Below are 16,899 nucleotides of genomic sequence, written 5' to 3'. Positions count from 1 at the left end.
CCAGGAGTAATGGTGATAGAACACTGTTCTTAAAGAAACTGTAAATGTCCTGGTTCTGACTCATCGGCCTAGATGGCATCCCCTGCCTTTCCCTGTGTTTATCACTGTGGCTAGAAATAAGGATTTGTCATTGATCAGGCTTGGGGCATATATGGTTCCTCCTCCGGGCTGAACCACGTGGGAGGAAGAGTTGGGAAGAAGGGTTTCCTCTAGAAGTACTGGAGAGACTGTACTGACACCCACCATACGAAATCTATGTTTTGGTCTTCAGTCACTGTTCTTCAAACAACGATGCAGATCAGCACATGTGAGAAATTATGGGTTATGTTTAGCCTGACTTTAAATCCTGTTTCCGTGGCGTGTGACCTTGCTTAAGTTATTTAACTTGCCTATACTTCAGTTTCTTTACTTAGTGGAGATCATATAGAGGATTAAGTAAGATAATACGTATAAAAGTTCTAGCCTATTAAGCTTTCTATATTGCTATATTGCACCCCCCAAAATTAATCAGAAATTTGAAGAAACCCTGAATTGAAAATGATATATTTATTTTTGTCAGTCCAACTTTATTCTGGCTTGAACTGCCTTTCTAGACTGGAGAGTAATTTAATATCCTTAGGTTATACGGAGGAGCCAACACAGAGGAGAAGTCACATGTTCAGCTCTCAGGGAAGAAGAACTCCTCATAATCCTTTAATTATCATCCAATCCATTCAGATCAAATAAAGGGATTTCCATAAAGGAGCCCAATCTGACTTTTAAAGTTCAAGGCCAAGATGTAGGTATGTGTGATTGATATTAATGAAGGTTGTTCTGTACCCCAGGCCTAAGTTAAATTCCAAGTCCATTCGGCAAAGAAGGGTAAAGGAGGGACCTTCAGAGTTTTTATAGCTGGTGTTTTAAAAGCCCATTTGTGCAAGCTGACGCTTGTGATTGGTCCTTATCCTTGGAAGAGTTGAGGTCATTGTTTCCTGTTGTTGAACCCTGTTGTCAGTCCTTTGTACACATTATCTTTTGAGCTGGCCAGTTTTATAATACATGTACTGTGTTTCCCCCCAAATAAGACCTAGCTGGACAATCAGCTCTAATGCATCTCGTCATAATAAAACAAGACTGGGTCTTTTATAATATGATGTGATATGATATGATATGATATATAATACCAGGTCTTATATTAATTTTTGCTCCAAAGGACGCATTAGAGCTGATTGTCCAGCTAGGTCTTATTTTCAGGGAAATACAGTAATAGGCAGATTCCTAGCATACAGCTATTGATAAAAGGTAATTGACGTTACCTTCCAGAAGGGTTTTCCTTTCTTTGAATTTGGCCTCCAAGCAAATTCTGTTTTATGTTTGGGCCATTTCCTGTTTTCAGTGTCATGAAATACACTGTGCAGAGTTATAGAATCCCTCTCCTTGAGAAGAGATGGATCTGGAAGGCTGCAGTCAAGAGATTTCCCTTCCAAGAAGAAATCGTCTGTTACCCACCTCTCATAAAAACCACACAGTCTTCTTTTCTGGCTTTGACTTCATGTCCAGATTTTCCCTTTCAGTTTCCAGGAGATCCCATAAGTTGCTCCCTTCAGGCTCTCATTTATCTTATCCTTGACCCTTCTCTCTCTACTTCACTGTTTTACGTGCATAACATATATAACTAATCCTCAGAAATCTCTAATAAACCGTAGCACTCTATCTTTCCCACTGGGTCTGAATGCGGTCTCAGAATCCTGCACACACATTACCATTCAATCAGAGTTGGCTCCTATTTGAAAACCTGTTTTCAATCAATTGACTGCTGTGTCTACTTGATCTCTCCACAAACTTTTGGTAGGAGGCAGTTTAGCACATATGTAAGAGTAGTTTATTAATTCAACAAATGTTTATTGAGTACCTGCTATGTGCCAAGCACTGTTTTATTTACTTGAGTAAAAGAATCAAAGACCCACTCTATAAAGCTTGCATTCTGTTGAGAGAACCAGACAATTATTAGGTAAACAAATAAAATTATGTTTGATGATGATGAGAGACTTCTAAGGACGCCATGGTAATAAATGATTGAGTGGGCATTACTGTTAGACTGACCTGGGAGTGCCTCTATGAGGAAGGGATAGTTAAGCTAGGATCTGAATACTGAAGAACTGGTTATGCAGAAGGTCCAGAGCAAAGATTTCTGGCAGAGAGAATAGACAGATGAAGAACCCGCAAGGGAACAATGGATTTGGCATTGTTTGAAGAATAGAATGAAGTCTGTATGGTGGGAGCATGGTGAATGAGGGTAAGAATGGGAGGGGTGACCCAGAGCAGGGACTCCAGTAGGCAGACCATGCAGGACCTTACAGGCCATGGGAAGGAACTTAAATTATATTGGAAATGCAGTGGGAGGTCATTGGAGGAATAGGAGGGGGTCAGTTGGATTAATTAGGGAGATGGCATGATCCAATTAACAGTTTTAAAAACTATCTAGCTGCTATGGGAAGATTGGATTAAGGGTAGGAGAGGAAGCAGAGACCAGTTAGGTGGCTATCTAGTCATTCACAGGAAGAGTTGACAGTGAATTGGAATGAAGGGAGTAGTGGAGATAGAAGTGAGTGGATTGGGAAAAGTTTTTGCATGAGTATTTTCTGATCAATAGGAAATGGAAAGTTAGTACTACTCTCCCTATTTAAGGTAGATTTAAGATTGATCCAATAATAAAAGCAATATGAGTTGAAGAAGAATTTCATCAGCAATTTTTTTCACCTGTGAACTCATCTCATTCAACTATCACCCCACATTCTTCTACCACTATATACAAACCCCACCTCTTTTGTGAGAGAGAGAATAGAGGAATATAATTTTCTCTCAGAGAAGCAAAAATAAGTACTGGCTTATGATGTTCGTTGATTTTGCTTTGACCCTTGCTAATCTTCCTCCCCAATATCTGTTTCATTTTCAGGCATACTTACCTCTCACCTTCTGGATCACCTTGTTGGATGCCTTTTATCAAAGCCTGGCCTGCTTCTTTGTGCCTTACTACGTGAGTCCTTGTTCACCCAAAGGATTTGTCATTAATGAATCAGTGATGCTTCTTTGTACTTGGTTGCTGGCATTAGCATGTAGAATGGGTATATCAGGGTACATTGTTTATATAATCAAATTGATTATTAATTGACTAAATTACACCCCACCCGAAGAAAAGTGTTAGGTAATAGATTAAATTGGGAAAGAAGTGCTTAGTTGAGTCCTCTTAGGTCTCCTGTTAGTCCCGTACTGCTTGATAATTTTCCTCAGTGACTTAAATAAAATTGAAAGTTGCAATATAATTAGATGAGCCAACATCAGAGAGGCAAAGTCAGAATATAGAATCTATTATTAGTGAGTGCTGGGCTGATTCTATCAGGATGACATTCAGAGTATTAAATTTAAGACTACTTCTATAAGTAGTCCCCCTAAAACTAAAAAACCTGTTTTATAGGTAAAGAATGGGAGGAATGTAACTCAGCAAAGAATGTGTAAGAATTAATTTAAAAATTTAGGCCAACACTAAGCACAAAGCAGCATGATATAGCGCCACATCTTCTCCTTGGATTAAGACACTAGTTTGATAGTGGATGATGTGAACAAAAGTACAGTATTAAGAATAAAAAAGATGATAGTCTCTAAGTAAATAATTTTTGTGCTTTAGTTCTTTATTCAAATAACATGACTTGAATTTTCCCAGCTAGGATATTCTGTACATTTCAAGAGGAATATACATATGGCAATCTGAAGTATATTCAGAAGAGAATGACTAGAATTTTAAAAGATCAGAAAATTGTATCATTTGAGGAATAGTTTAAGGAGTTGAAAATATACACATAGGAGAAGAGGGTATATTTACTTAGCAGAGATATAAACTCAGATTAGCCATCATAGCTGCTTCAAAGGTTTGTAGCTCTGTTAAATACAACATATTTTATATTTCTCTATACCTTAAAGAGCTAGAAATATGAGTAAAAGTTTCCACAAAGATGCGTTTATGATTCAGAATAAAGAGGAATTCCAACTGGAAAGTTCAAAGATTAGATGGCTGGTCTGGGAGAGAGTCAGTCTCTCTTTTCTAGAAATGTTCAAGTTTATCTGAAATGACCAGATATTAGAAACATTGAAAAAGGGACTCAGTGCTCAGATGAGCTGTAGAATGAAGTCAGGATACTTACACCACTGAGTGTACACAAGTCTCTGAGGTCACCTCCTATTGTCCTCTCTTTGTAGACCTACCAGGGCTCAGACATTGACATCTTTACATTTGGAAACCCCCTGAACACAGCAGCTCTGTTCATCATTCTCCTGCATCTGGTAATGGAAAGCAAGAGTTTGGTGAGTGGTGGTTTTTCTGCTTCTGAAGTAGCTTGGAGTTCTTTGTGCTTGGGGAAGTGTCTTCTATTAGCCGTGACCCTGCGAAGCCTTTCATGCCTCAGAGACCACTGGTAATGAGAAGAGTGATGACTCCATGGGAGAAGGGTGACTCATGGCTACTTCTACTGATTGTGGAATGCCATGATGCTGAAGTTCACGTGCAGTCAGGGAAGGCAGAAAACACCTGCCTGGTCCCCTTGTGGTGTCCATGGTGAATAATTCATGGACGGGTGAGTCAGACTGGAGAAACAGTTACTCTTCTACGGCCAGCATTCTTCAAGACCAAGCTGATGCCTTTCAACTAAAATAAAAAGAGGTATTATGCCGTAATCTTGGTATACTGACTTTAGTAAGTGATGATCGTATGCCTTTCTCGTAATAAAAGAAAAATTATCTTTTTCTCCCTCCAGAATGTCTGCCATTAAGTCTTTTTCCAAAATGATTGCAAGGTAGCTCTCCGTAGCAAAGCCAATGTGTAGGATTCAGAGAGTGAGAGCTTTACTGTAAACCTCCCTTTGCAGAAGAAGCACATAACACCCACCCCTGGAGAATCAACTACCTCTGATTATTTATGCTGCTCACTCATTTCCATTGGCATTGTCTCTGCTATAATCCAAGTCACTGTCACCTCTTCCTGAACTATTGCTACAGTCTCTTTCGTCTTCCCACCTCTGCCCTTGACTCCTCTAATCCTCTACAAAACAACCAGAAACATCCGTTTGAAACAAAAATCCTATCTTTTTGCTCTCCTTTTGGTAAAAGCCTTCAGTGGTTTACCATTGTACTTGGAATAAAATCTAAAAGCCTTACGATGGCCTACAAGGAAGGCTTCAGGCGGTGATGCCTCTACTTCCGTCTCCAGCCTCAGTTCCACTTATCCATGGGCTGGAACCACACTGTCTCTTTTTCACTTTCTCAGATACACTGAGCTTGTTAGCATATCAGGGCCTTCTGATTGGAGTATTCCTTATTCTCTCTCGAATCCCTATTCTTTACCCAGCTCATATGTGAAGTTAGGTCTCCAAATAACAAAAATGCTACTTCCCCCAAGAGCCCTTCCCTAACCATCCATTTTCTCATGCCGTCCTCTTGTTTTTATTTGTAGCTCTAATAATAATTTGTAGTTATTTATTTACTTATGTAATTATACTTGTACGTTTGATGCTTCTCTTCTGCATTAGACTATTATCTCTTTGAGGGCAGGGTTCGTGTTTATTTTTTCTACCACTGTATACCATTTCTAGGACAAGACTGGCACACAGAAGATGCTCAAAAAAATATTTGAATAGATAAATGAATGATTAAATTACTAACCAAAATTTGGGATATATATACCATCCTGGTAGTGATGCATTTCAAACAGGAAATAGCTGAATGAGGTTATAGTTTAAAACATTGTATAAGGTTATATTACAAAATTATTTATGATCATTTCTAAAGTGGGGCGGAATATTTTTGGCATCCCTTGCTTTGCTTATGACCTGCTGCAACTAAACCTTACAAGCCTAAAGTATAGTAAAAGGTAGTAGCTGCAAATACCAGGTGAGGCGAATAGAGGGAACTCTAGAACTAAAATATTTGTCATTGTTTTAATATCTATTTAAGTTCATTATTAAACAGCTGTGTAAATACTTTTGATCACTGCCTAAGGAAGTGTCATAAATGCTGACATTTCTGAGTTTGCCGAAGGATCTAACACTTAAAGTGTGTTCGTTTGAGTTCACTGGTTATGAGCCACAGCAATCTGTTCTGACTAACCTGAGCAAAAAGAAAAGTTGTTAAAAATATATTAATAGCCATGGTAAAACAAAATAAGACAAAACAAAACCATCCTGAAGAACCAGAGTGGTTCCTGAGATCCAAGGCCCAGAAACAAATGGGCAGGCTTGTCCGGCTTTTACTGTTCTAAACTGTCTCCAATTGTTTTGTTTCTGCTCTTGCCTCATTGTGCTCCAAATTTAGTCCGTGATGCCAGAATTATATTTCCTTAGCTCCAGTCGTAGGTTTGTCTAGAGGAGGAATATTTTGCCAAGACTATGCATAACGCCAGGTGTCCTCACCCAGAAGAAGGGGAGTGAAAGCTAAGTGTCAAGAAAAACAGTGGCTGCTGTATAAAGGATGCATCGTTAGAGAACTATTTCTCATGCCAGGGAGAAACAGTTCTTTAATGATTGTTTCTTGGTGCGAGAAACAATCGTCCCTGATGCTCACGGCCTCTGAAGCTCCCTTGTCAAATAAGAGTCAGCCATTCTGAGAATATGAATCAGCTTCCCTCCACCTCTTGCTCACCATCTCATTGCCACCTCCCACCTCCCTGTTGGGTTTTACCAAGTTTCCCTTGACTTTAACTTCCTTGTATCAACTCATTCAAAGGTCTCCATCAAGGCACTGGCTCACTTGTCGGAAGCACATCTTAAGGGGAAAACTTTCAGACAATAGGGCTCCGTGGAAAGGAAGGCCATTTGAGAAAGGAAGAAAAAGACATCATTGCTCTAGAGCAGGGGTGTCCAAACTTTTTTCAACGTTTTTCACCAAGGGCCATATGCGGTAAAATACACAAACAGCCGGGCCACTCACTCGAGGTGAAGTACGTATTGCCTCACCTGGTTTATTTAAGTAAACTAAATATATTTTTGGAATTTGCTGCGGGCCAATTAACAATGGATTACGGGCTGCAGTTGGCCCCGCGGGCCGCAGTTTGGACACCCCTGTTCTACAGGCATGATGATCTTAAGGATTTAGCCCACATTTTCCGAGCAGTTTGTACATTAAAAATACAAAAGAAAACAAAACAAAAAACAAAACAAAATGAGCAGTCCTTGTGACTCTTGTGAAGGTATCTACCACGGGGAAATATTTTGCAAAGTTAAGCGGGAAGAAGAAAATTGGATCTTATTTGAAAAATATAGACCTGGGGGGAAAAGAAACACATTAATAAAGGCAGTGCTTCTCCCAAATGCATAACACACAGCAGCGTGGTGCACACTGTGATTTTGGTGCTACTGTACACTGACTGCACTAAATAACACTAAATGCTACCTAATGTAAAGGTGATTCTCCAGTCGTACTTTGGATTTTGTCAAAGAGGAAGTCTCTCTGGGGCTATTATGTTTTATCATAACAACTCTTGCTAATTTCCCTTTATAGACCAGACTCCAGACTCAGCACTTTTATGACGGGTAATGCTGTTGTTACCTTTAAGGTAGTAATCTTGCCTTATTTTTTTTTCTAAATAAAGTTACTTAATTAAGTAGCGAGCCAGTTTAAAGAAAAACATTAAGAAAAATAATAATTGCACTCAATACATGGATATGAAGGTGGCTAGGTTATGCTGTAATACAGAGATTTATTTCTTGCATATATAAATTAACTGAGGTTTCAGACAGTTTTAGAGTAATTGTCCTGAGGGACAGCGCAGTAACTCAGGCTTTGTCTTGTGGCTGTATCATCTGGAATGGTCCCCAAAGGGAACTTCTTGAACAACATGGAAGGAAAGGAGACAGCATAGAAAATTGCACAACAGCTCTTCCTTGCTTCTAAACTAGAAGTTTTGCGTGTCCCTTCCATTCATATTCTAATGGTCAAAGCAAGACATGTGGCCATGCTTACTTTCAAGGGAATAGGAAAGTACAACCTTTCCACATGCTTATTAGGGGGAAACATTGGTGAGATAGAAATGTCTACCACTTATGTGAATGGATAAAGTTTGAGGTTCACTGGATTAAGGTATTACCTTAATGAAGAAACAGACCAATGAGTGACTACATGGAAAAAAAAATTTAAGGAGAAAATCCAAACATCTCATGGTTCATGGACAATACAGAATAAGCTAGTCATCAGAATTACCTTTTGGCATTTGACCTAGTTTTACAGAATTTAAACAGTGATATGAGCTATTCATGAAAGATGCTTTTATTCAGCTCTTCAGTATTTTGTGTTTTGTTCACTGAGGTTTGTTCCACCATTTACCCATCGCTTAGACATGTTGTCTCTTCAACACAGCAGGTTTTGCCTGGTTGCAAACCCTCAGAGTGAGAGTGTTCCTTTTCTCTGTTTGTCTTGCAGACTTGGATTCACATGCTGGTCATCGTTGGTAGCATCTTGTCTTATTTTTTCTTCACCTTGGCCTTTGGAGCCATGTGTGTGACTTGCAACCCACCATCCAACCCCTACTGGATTATGCAAGAACACATGCTGGATCCGGTGTTCTACTTAGTTTGTGTCCTCACAACCTGCATTGCTCTTCTTCCCAGGTATGGTGTTTGTTTTATCAAGTGAAGTCATAGGCTTAGAATTTTCCAAGCAAACACTAAGACTGGATGGCAGACCACCGTATTTAGAAGTGGAGAAGTCAGTAGTTACATATTGGTTTTGACTATTTTACGAGAGAATGGAAGGTTTATTTCTCTCATGGGAAACTAATCTGGATGACAGTCCACAGGGATAGGGCAGCTTTGCTTCTCTTGGCTGTCCAGGGACCTACATCCTTTCCTGTATTTTTTTGCTCTGTCATCTCCCAAGGGTGTTGCCCTCACCTACCTGATGACTCACCATCAGCACATCCCGACCTGCAGGAGGGACAAAGAGAAAATGGGCGACAGGCAGCTGTTCTCTCTCAGAGTTCTCTCTCTCTCTGTCTCTCTCTCTCTCTCTCTCTGTCTCTCTCTCTCTCTCTCTCTCTCTCTTTGGGAATAGCATAACCCAGAAGTTGCACACATTATTCCTCATATCCCATTAACTAGAACCTTGGTCTGTAGACTCTGAGTGGCTATAATGGGGGAATTTCTAAAAGGAAGAAGGGGGAGACTGAATGGGTACTGAGGCATGAGCTGCAGTCTCTACTGCAATCTGTAAACACTTAAAAGGGAAGTTGTGCCCTCCCTTGTCTGGCCTTAGGTATCCTTCCCATTTTAGTTAACTTGATTTCTCATATGGCATGCGATGGAAATGGCTAAGCAGTATGCATGGGTTTTTAATCTATAGATTCTTTAAGCTCTGTTAGAGCTCTTCCTCTTTGTAGTTTTATAAAATCTGTTTAGTTGAAAACACTATAGCAAATAGTTGTTCTCCCTTCCTAGACATGATATCAGAGTCAAAATGGTGATTTCGTATTATTCTCTAACAGAGTTGACAAACTGGCTCATAGGTCAAATTTGGCCCACTGCCTGTTTTTGTAAATAAAGTTTTATTGTAACACAGCAATACTCATTAATTATGTATTGTGTATGGGTGCTTTTGCGCTACAACAGCAGAGTTGAATAGTTCTAACAGATACTTTCTGGCTCGTAAAGCCTGAAATATTACTACCTGGCCCACTGGGGAAAAAGTTTGCTGATCCCAATCTGTAACAACCATCATAAGGCACAGAGGGCACTTTGTTAATGCACATCCCTTCTAGAAATGCATAAGAAACCCACCTGAGTCATTCTGTGGTGGTTATAGTTGTACACTTAACAATTTCACTGTTAAACTGAGATCCTTCTGTAGTGTTCACTGTTATTACCAGCTATCAGCTGGTTATTACCAGCTGGCAAGATGCACTTGGAGAATTCATGAAGAAACATTAAAGTTATAGCCTTCAAATTTCCTTTAAGAGAATTAGCTGTACAATTCTATCTACTATTGTTCTGGTAGGCTGAAAAATGACCCCCTAAAAAGTATCTACGTCCTAATCCCTGGAACCTATGAATGTTACCTTACATATAGGAAAAAAAAGGCTTTGCAGATGTGATTAAGTTAAGGATCTTGAGACAGAGAGATTATCCTGTATTAACTGGGTGGGCCTTAAATATAATGACAAGTGTCCTTATAAGGGAGTGGCAGAGGGAGATTTGACACAAACAGAAGAGGAGAAGGCATTATGACCACGGAGGCAGAGTTTCCTTGGCCATGAACCAAGGAATGCTGATAACCAAAAGCTAGAAGAGGCAAGGAGTAGATGTGGAGCCTCCAGGCCTTCCAAAACCTTAATTTTGGCCCAAATGAAACTGACTTCAAAATCCTTGTTCTCCAGAACTATGAAAGAATAAAATTTTGTTGTTCTAAGCCACTAAGTTTGTGATAGTTTGTTACAGAAGCCATAGGAAACAGTTACAGGTTTTGGTACGAGGAAGATGGGTGCTGCTATAACAAATACCTAAAAATGTGGAAGTGGCTTTAAAATTGGGTGATAGGCAGAGGCTGGAAAAATTTTGAGGCACATCAGAAATATACTGGACTTCCTTAAACAGGCTGTAGGTAGAAATATGAACATTAAACTTCTTGCTGGTGAGGATTCAGAAGAAAGTAAGAAGCATGGTAGAGAAAGCCTATATACCATCTTAGAAAATACATGTACGTCTGATGTTATCATAAACAGAATATTGCTAGAAATGTGAAAGTTAAAACTCAAAAGGAACCGAGGAACATGTTATTGGAAATTTAAGATAAGTGGATCTTTGCAATATAGTGGTAGAAAACTTAGCTAAAAACACTACTTTGATGTGGAAAGCAGAATTTGTAAACGATGACTTGGTTATTTAGCTGAGGAGATTTCCAAGCAAGATATTGAAAGTTTGGCCTGCTTTCTTGTTGTTGTTTATAGTAAAATGTGAGAGAAAAAAGATGAGGAAAGAACTGTTAAACCAAAATGAATGAAATTTAGGAAATCCTCAGGTTATCCAGATTTTAAAAGTTGCTAAAATTATGAGATTGTCTGTTGGGAGTGTGCTCTACAGAGAAGGCCAAGAGTGTGGCTGGATAACCTTTTACTTGTGTTAAGAGAAGAGGCATGTGACTCGTGGATCCCCTCAACCATCTTTGCAGCCACCAGGAGACGAGATGGGATTATACAGGAAAGATCTGTGGGGGGAGTGTCTTATCTAATGGCATAAATGACATATATTGCTGACTCACAAGGTTTTTGAGAATGCTATACCAGCATAAACACTACCAGCTTCAGGACAAATTTGTGGTAATTTGTGACAGTAGCCACAGGACATTAATATAGGACGTTCATAGCTAGTATTTTTTGAACACTTACTATGTGCCAACACTCTGCCTGCTTGACATGTATTTTCTTATTTAACCTAACATGCACTATTGGTATCTACTATTACAGATTTTATGTATTACTTACTTAACAAGCACTTATAGGACACTTGCTATTTCTTAAGTGCTTTATAAATGTCAATTTATTTGATATTGTTATCTCCATTTTATATTTTGCTTATCCTCTCCCTTTGCCTCAAGGAGGCAAAAAGCCACCAGAGCCTTTTACTTTTTCTAATTGGTGAGTACTTTTTGTGTCCCATGACGCATGTGAGATGAATATAATTGCATGATGCTTTTTGTAACCTAGGTTTATGTACCGAGTTCTTCAGGGATCCCTGTTTCCGTCTCCAATTCTGAGGGCTAAGCACTTTGACAGACTGACTTCAGAGGAGAGGATTGAAGCCCTCAAGAAGTGGAGAGGAACTGGAAGGATGGGTCAAGAGACAACTAAGTATGCTGACCACTCAGCTGCCAAGTCAGAAAGAAGACCCATGTCTGGCTCTTCTGATGTCTTTGCAATGACGTCAGCAACTTCTTGTGCTGTTGAGCAAGGAGACTTACCTGTATGTGAAACTGTGTTAGACTCAGACTACCCTGAAGCTAAGACCTCAGGAATAGCTGGACCCTCAAAGTGTTAAAAGAGCAGGATACCCTCTTTGGAGTTGCAAGTATTTCTTCAAGTTTGGGAGAGGGATTTTGAAGAAGCACCTTTACCAAGCAAGAATGATTTGGATTTTTCTTTAAAGGGCATGAACATTTGGCTTGGAAAAGCTAATGAGATAACCTTTATTGTATGTTTATAGATACATTTGTAAAAGAGAATAGAGTTTGACCTGGACAGAGTTTGGGGAAGTGAAATATTTAATTAATCAAATGCTTTTATGAAACTTTTTGGATTTTATAAAAGTATTTTAGTTGTCTTAGGTATATAAACATTTTCAAGGGAATTCATTTGAGATATATTTATTTTACTGTGAGATCTCATTTTCCAGAGAAATGCTTTAAATGAGCAGACTTCGGTCTGATTTTTTTATTATTATTATTAAGAAAAAAAAACACCCTTGTTTCAGTTTGCTTAGTTAGAACTCTAGGAGATTTCAACATGAAAAAAAATGTTATAAATTGCTAATTTCCAGAGGAAAAAAATCCCATGAGCCTTTTAAACAACAAGGTAACTAAACTAGGATAATATAGTTACTGAGTATTAATAGCTTTTTTAATTTCCTATGGGAAGATGCCTTTGGTCTTATGACTGAAGACGCTAGGCATACCTCTCTGCTCATTTCAGTGTTCTCCTGAGGTGGAGCCTTATTGGGGAGGGGCAGCGTTCTGTCAGGTAATGGAGAGGTGTTCCTCTTTCAGCTTCCAGTCAAAGGGGTCCCTTTCTTGAGCTCTGCCTCTGTGCGGGTGTTAATTGGGAACACCGGCCATAGCTAAGGCAGGCAGAATCAGCTGAGCCTATAGCCCGTTTGGCAATTTCCTGTCCTCTAAACCTCATCAGAATGAGACAATCGATTTCAAAACAATCTTCAGGAGACCATTTGAGGGTTTCCTAGTCTTTACAATGCTGTACAACTTTACTGGTGTTATAACCTCTAAAAATGAGATATTATAAATTGAGACTACTACAGGTGGTTCGCAGGAGGATTCTTAGAAAAATTTGTTTTTTAATATATTTTAGGACAAGAATGTCAATAGCAGGTTAACTGCTATTGCAAATCATGTATGCTGGCTTTAGTTGGAATAAAAACTGGTTTATACCAAGTAAGACCAGGTGTTATTATCAAATGATTATGCATTCTGGTTGAGCTCTTTTAAAATTCTGTATCTGTTCATCTGAAAATTGTCAACCAGCAATCACCCAGAATTTCCGTCATGAAACCTCCATGCTAATGTTCCAAGTCCTATATATATCAAGGTTGTCTTAATGACAATCAAACTGTTACTCTCATGGCTTGACCTTCTGCCTGCTGCCTACTGTCCTGGTCTGACATTGTAGCCTTCTGATGTTACTGCAAATCGTCTTTTTTTTCCTTCTTTCTTTTTTTTCTTTTTCTTTTTCAAATCGTCTTTTATACAGACCCATTTCAAAAACTTTCAAAACCTCACATGGCTAATGGAAGTGCTTTCTGCTTCCTTATTTTTTTTTAAATAAATTGTTTAATAAATAATGCATACTGAAAACCTTTCATCACTCCTGTAGGTATTCACTGAATCCAACTGTTATTGGTACCAAAACTTAGAAGGAAAACCCCAAAGTACAAATTTTACTAGAATATTGTTTTGGATTTTCATATATGGAAAAATCAGTGATGTCATATCATCTGTTAACCTCAGAGGAGCTGACATTCATTCCCTGAGATCATCATCTGATAAATAAAAATGTAGAGGTATATTCACTAGTAAATAAGGAGAGACAAAAGACTACAAACATTAGGTCAATCTCCAAGGTGTGAAGTATCTGCATATATGAGTAGATGAAAGTCTTGTGTGTTTCATGTCATGGGGCCATAATCTCTTATCCAAAATTCAAAAATCCTCAGAACTCTGAAAATGTTTTATTAATAAGGCACAAACTCAATGCCCTGAACATATGTAAGGCGAGTTATATGTTTAATATAATTTTCATATAGTTTTTTGCTACAAACATTGTACTGTATTGCTGAATTGGGGAAGTTACGAACTGGCAACCTTGTGGTCGAGAGCCCACGCTCCAACCAACTGAACCATGTGGGAGCTCAGCTGCAGCTCGGCTCAAGGTGCCATGTTCCATCTTAGTTGCAGGGGGCGCAGCACCGTCCCTTGTGGGAATCAAACCAGCAACCTTGTGGTTGAGAGCCCGCGCTCCAACCAACTAAGCCATCTGGCCACCCGGGAGCTCGGCGGCAGCTCATTAACTTCATTCAAGTTGCGGAAGGCACAGCTCACTGGCCCGTGTGGGAATTGAACCGGCAGCCCTGTTGCCCCGAGCTTGTGCTCTAACCAGCTGAGCCATCCGTCCACCCCCTAAAGTGTAATTTTTAAATTTTGAGAAATTCTGGATTCTTAAACATCTGGCCCTCAGATGAATGAGAACTGGGGTCTGTATTAAACCATTAAGAGGTCTCATTTACAAGTGAATAACTCTCACACAAGTTACCCAAGCTGATGTGATCTGTTGCATTTTGGTATTTAGCATATTTCACCAAATTTGGGGGGGACCCAACATTATTTCATTGCTCCTAGTCAAGAAAAATTGACTAAAACACATTTTGATAGAATTTTACCACAAAAGGCTTGTGAAAGACTTGGGTCAGTTTCCAAAAATGTACTGTAGACATTAATTATCCTTACACTCTTACCAGGGTTAAAGTTTTCCTTGGATACTCAATAGAGAATTGAGACTATTAGCAACTTCTAATTTCAGACTAATCAAAGAATCCTATGTCATCTAAAATATAAGAGTATGTGCCTGTGAGAGTAAGATACAAGGTAAATTTTGATTGGTGGGAAGCTGGGTGCCAACTATTGTAGTGGGAGACAGAGTTTTCTGGGACTTGTTATCCATGCTCCATATCCATCAAAAACAAAGATTATACCATTTTATTTGTATTAATGGCTATTTAAAATAAGTACAGTATGTACATTTCACTGCACATAAGTTGAGCAAGGCTAAAAGTTGTTACATCAAGTATATACCTACAACTGTAACAAAACTGACATAGGTTCTTAAACTTTCATACAATTGTGACCAAAATTCAATTCCTGTTTCACATTCTCAGTAGGTTTATACAAACTACAGAACATGTCAATAATCTGGAAAGTGTCAAGACAACTTTTTGAATTTCAAATATGTGTACACATAAGAAAAGAGTACAAAAATACACGTATAAAATTGTAGGTAGTCTCTAAGTGGAATGCTGAGGCAGTCTAGGTTGCTGGTGGAGCTTAGTAGGGAATCCTACTTGTTCAAAGGTCATTTGGATGTTGCAAATGGATGCCCGACTAATTAAATTAAGTATGTGTGAAGATTAGTGTTTTGAAGCCTTTCGTATGGAAAAATACTTTAGCCACTAATTACTTCAGAAATCGGTGTGCGTAAAGTGGTCTAGTGCTTAAAAGCATCTTTAAAATTTTGTTTTAATTATTGATGGGAACATATGGCAACACCAGATATTAAACATGTTTCAAGGAAAATTACAAAATGTTATGCAAAGTTTTCCTGTGCTTAAAGTAAATTTCTGTACTTTATTGGTATGGACAGACACAAGGAAACTGGAAAATACTTAATTGGGGGTGGTGTGTGATTTAACTTTATTTTTTTTTTAAATTGCATCTCTCCAGTCTAAAGCAAGTTCTCCTTTGTCAAAGCTTAATCTCAGATTCATTGTCACATGGGTGAAACAAAATATTTCCCATGAATATTTTCCTAGTTGTTGAAATCTCAGGCGGCTAACTGTTATACACTGAATAGACCCCAGTCATGGGAAGGTTCTATGGAGACTTTTCTACCGAATTAAAATCTTGATTTAAGTTCAGAATGGGCAATCCTATAATGTCAAGTGCTTTGTCTACTCGTGTCAACTGATGTCTAAAGAACTTTGCATTCAATATGTCTTGCTACTTCAGCTACCTATAAGGATGCTACTTATCTTTTACCTCTGACTTGTCTTTCATAAGTGCTCAGAATTTTGCAGACTTTAGAAGAATAATAGTAAATAATTTAAGCATGTAAAATTACCTTGGTTTTTATAAATCAAAAGCAAGTTTCCAATGTTAATATTGAAAGTTGCCACTATGCTACTGTGTTTGAGAAACAAAAGCTGCCAAAGATCAGTCAGCCTGGATCTCAATGTCCTATTGTGAATGAATAAGAGGGAACTTTATAACCTGTTACCCTAGCGCCTGCATTATCCTAACTCGCCAGAGTTGATAATTTGGTGCTACAAAGTTAGGTTGACAAAAGAAGAAAATCTGCTTTGCTTCTTTTTTAAAAAACACTTTCATTGAACTTGAAATAAGAAAAATAAAGCTGAAAAAGAAAAGTCGAACTGCATTAGACCAAAACAAACATGAAAATTTGCAGTGCAAATTGTTGAGCATCCCAGCTCAGGGGAAGTACTTCTGTACAGTTCTCTGCAGGAAGCTCTCCACAGTCAAGAAGGTCATTTTCTTTGAGTGTCGCTGGCAGTTTGAAATTAGTTTAGGAGAAAGGTGTGAATGTATATTTGTCTCTCAATCCATTCAACGAAGTATGACACATTGCTATAAACTCCAGGCCCCAGGACTTTGGAAAAGCAGACAGAGCCCCACGAAGTTAAACCAAATAATGTCCACTGACCTCCAGGCCGCTCACAAACAAGAGGTCCACCGCTGTCACCCTATAATGAATAGCAGTGGACATTAGTCATTGGTATTTCAGAGTCCTGACGGTGTCTATGCTATCCTGAGGGTACAATAAAGCCAAATAACTGACTTTTTGGAAAATTTCAACAAAGCTTTTATTGCCAA

General features: G+C 38.7%; 2 protein-coding genes across 5 annotated transcripts in view; one reads left to right on the top strand and one right to left on the bottom strand.

Moving 5' to 3' along the window:
* Positions 1-13,542, top strand: part of ATP10D (ATPase phospholipid transporting 10D (putative)) — a 99,503-nt gene extending 85,961 nt beyond the window's left edge. For all 4 annotated transcript variants that reach the window (XM_033106595.1, XM_033106591.1, XM_033106592.1 and 1 more), the window contains 4 exons: positions 2,936-3,016; positions 4,234-4,338; positions 8,443-8,630; positions 11,717-13,542. In XM_033106595.1, the coding sequence (XP_032962486.1) occupies positions 2,936-3,016; positions 4,234-4,338; positions 8,443-8,630; positions 11,717-12,047 (705 nt within the window). In that variant the 3' untranslated portion in view covers positions 12,048-13,542. The remainder of the gene's footprint in view (positions 1-2,935; positions 3,017-4,233; positions 4,339-8,442; positions 8,631-11,716) is intronic.
* A 695-nt stretch (positions 13,543-14,237) lies between these two features.
* Positions 14,238-16,899, bottom strand: part of CORIN (corin, serine peptidase) — a 202,541-nt gene continuing 199,879 nt past the window's right edge. Inside the window, 1 exon segment of the mRNA XM_033106663.1 lies at positions 14,238-16,769. Within this exon segment, the coding sequence (XP_032962554.1) occupies positions 16,587-16,769 (183 nt within the window). The 3' untranslated portion in view covers positions 14,238-16,586.

This window comes from Rhinolophus ferrumequinum, chromosome 5, assembly GCF_004115265.2.
Source record: "Rhinolophus ferrumequinum isolate MPI-CBG mRhiFer1 chromosome 5, mRhiFer1_v1.p, whole genome shotgun sequence".
Lineage (NCBI taxonomy): Eukaryota > Metazoa > Chordata > Mammalia > Chiroptera > Rhinolophidae > Rhinolophus > Rhinolophus ferrumequinum.
Note: the sequence above shows the minus strand (reverse complement) of the source record. Positions and strands in the feature narration are given on the sequence as shown.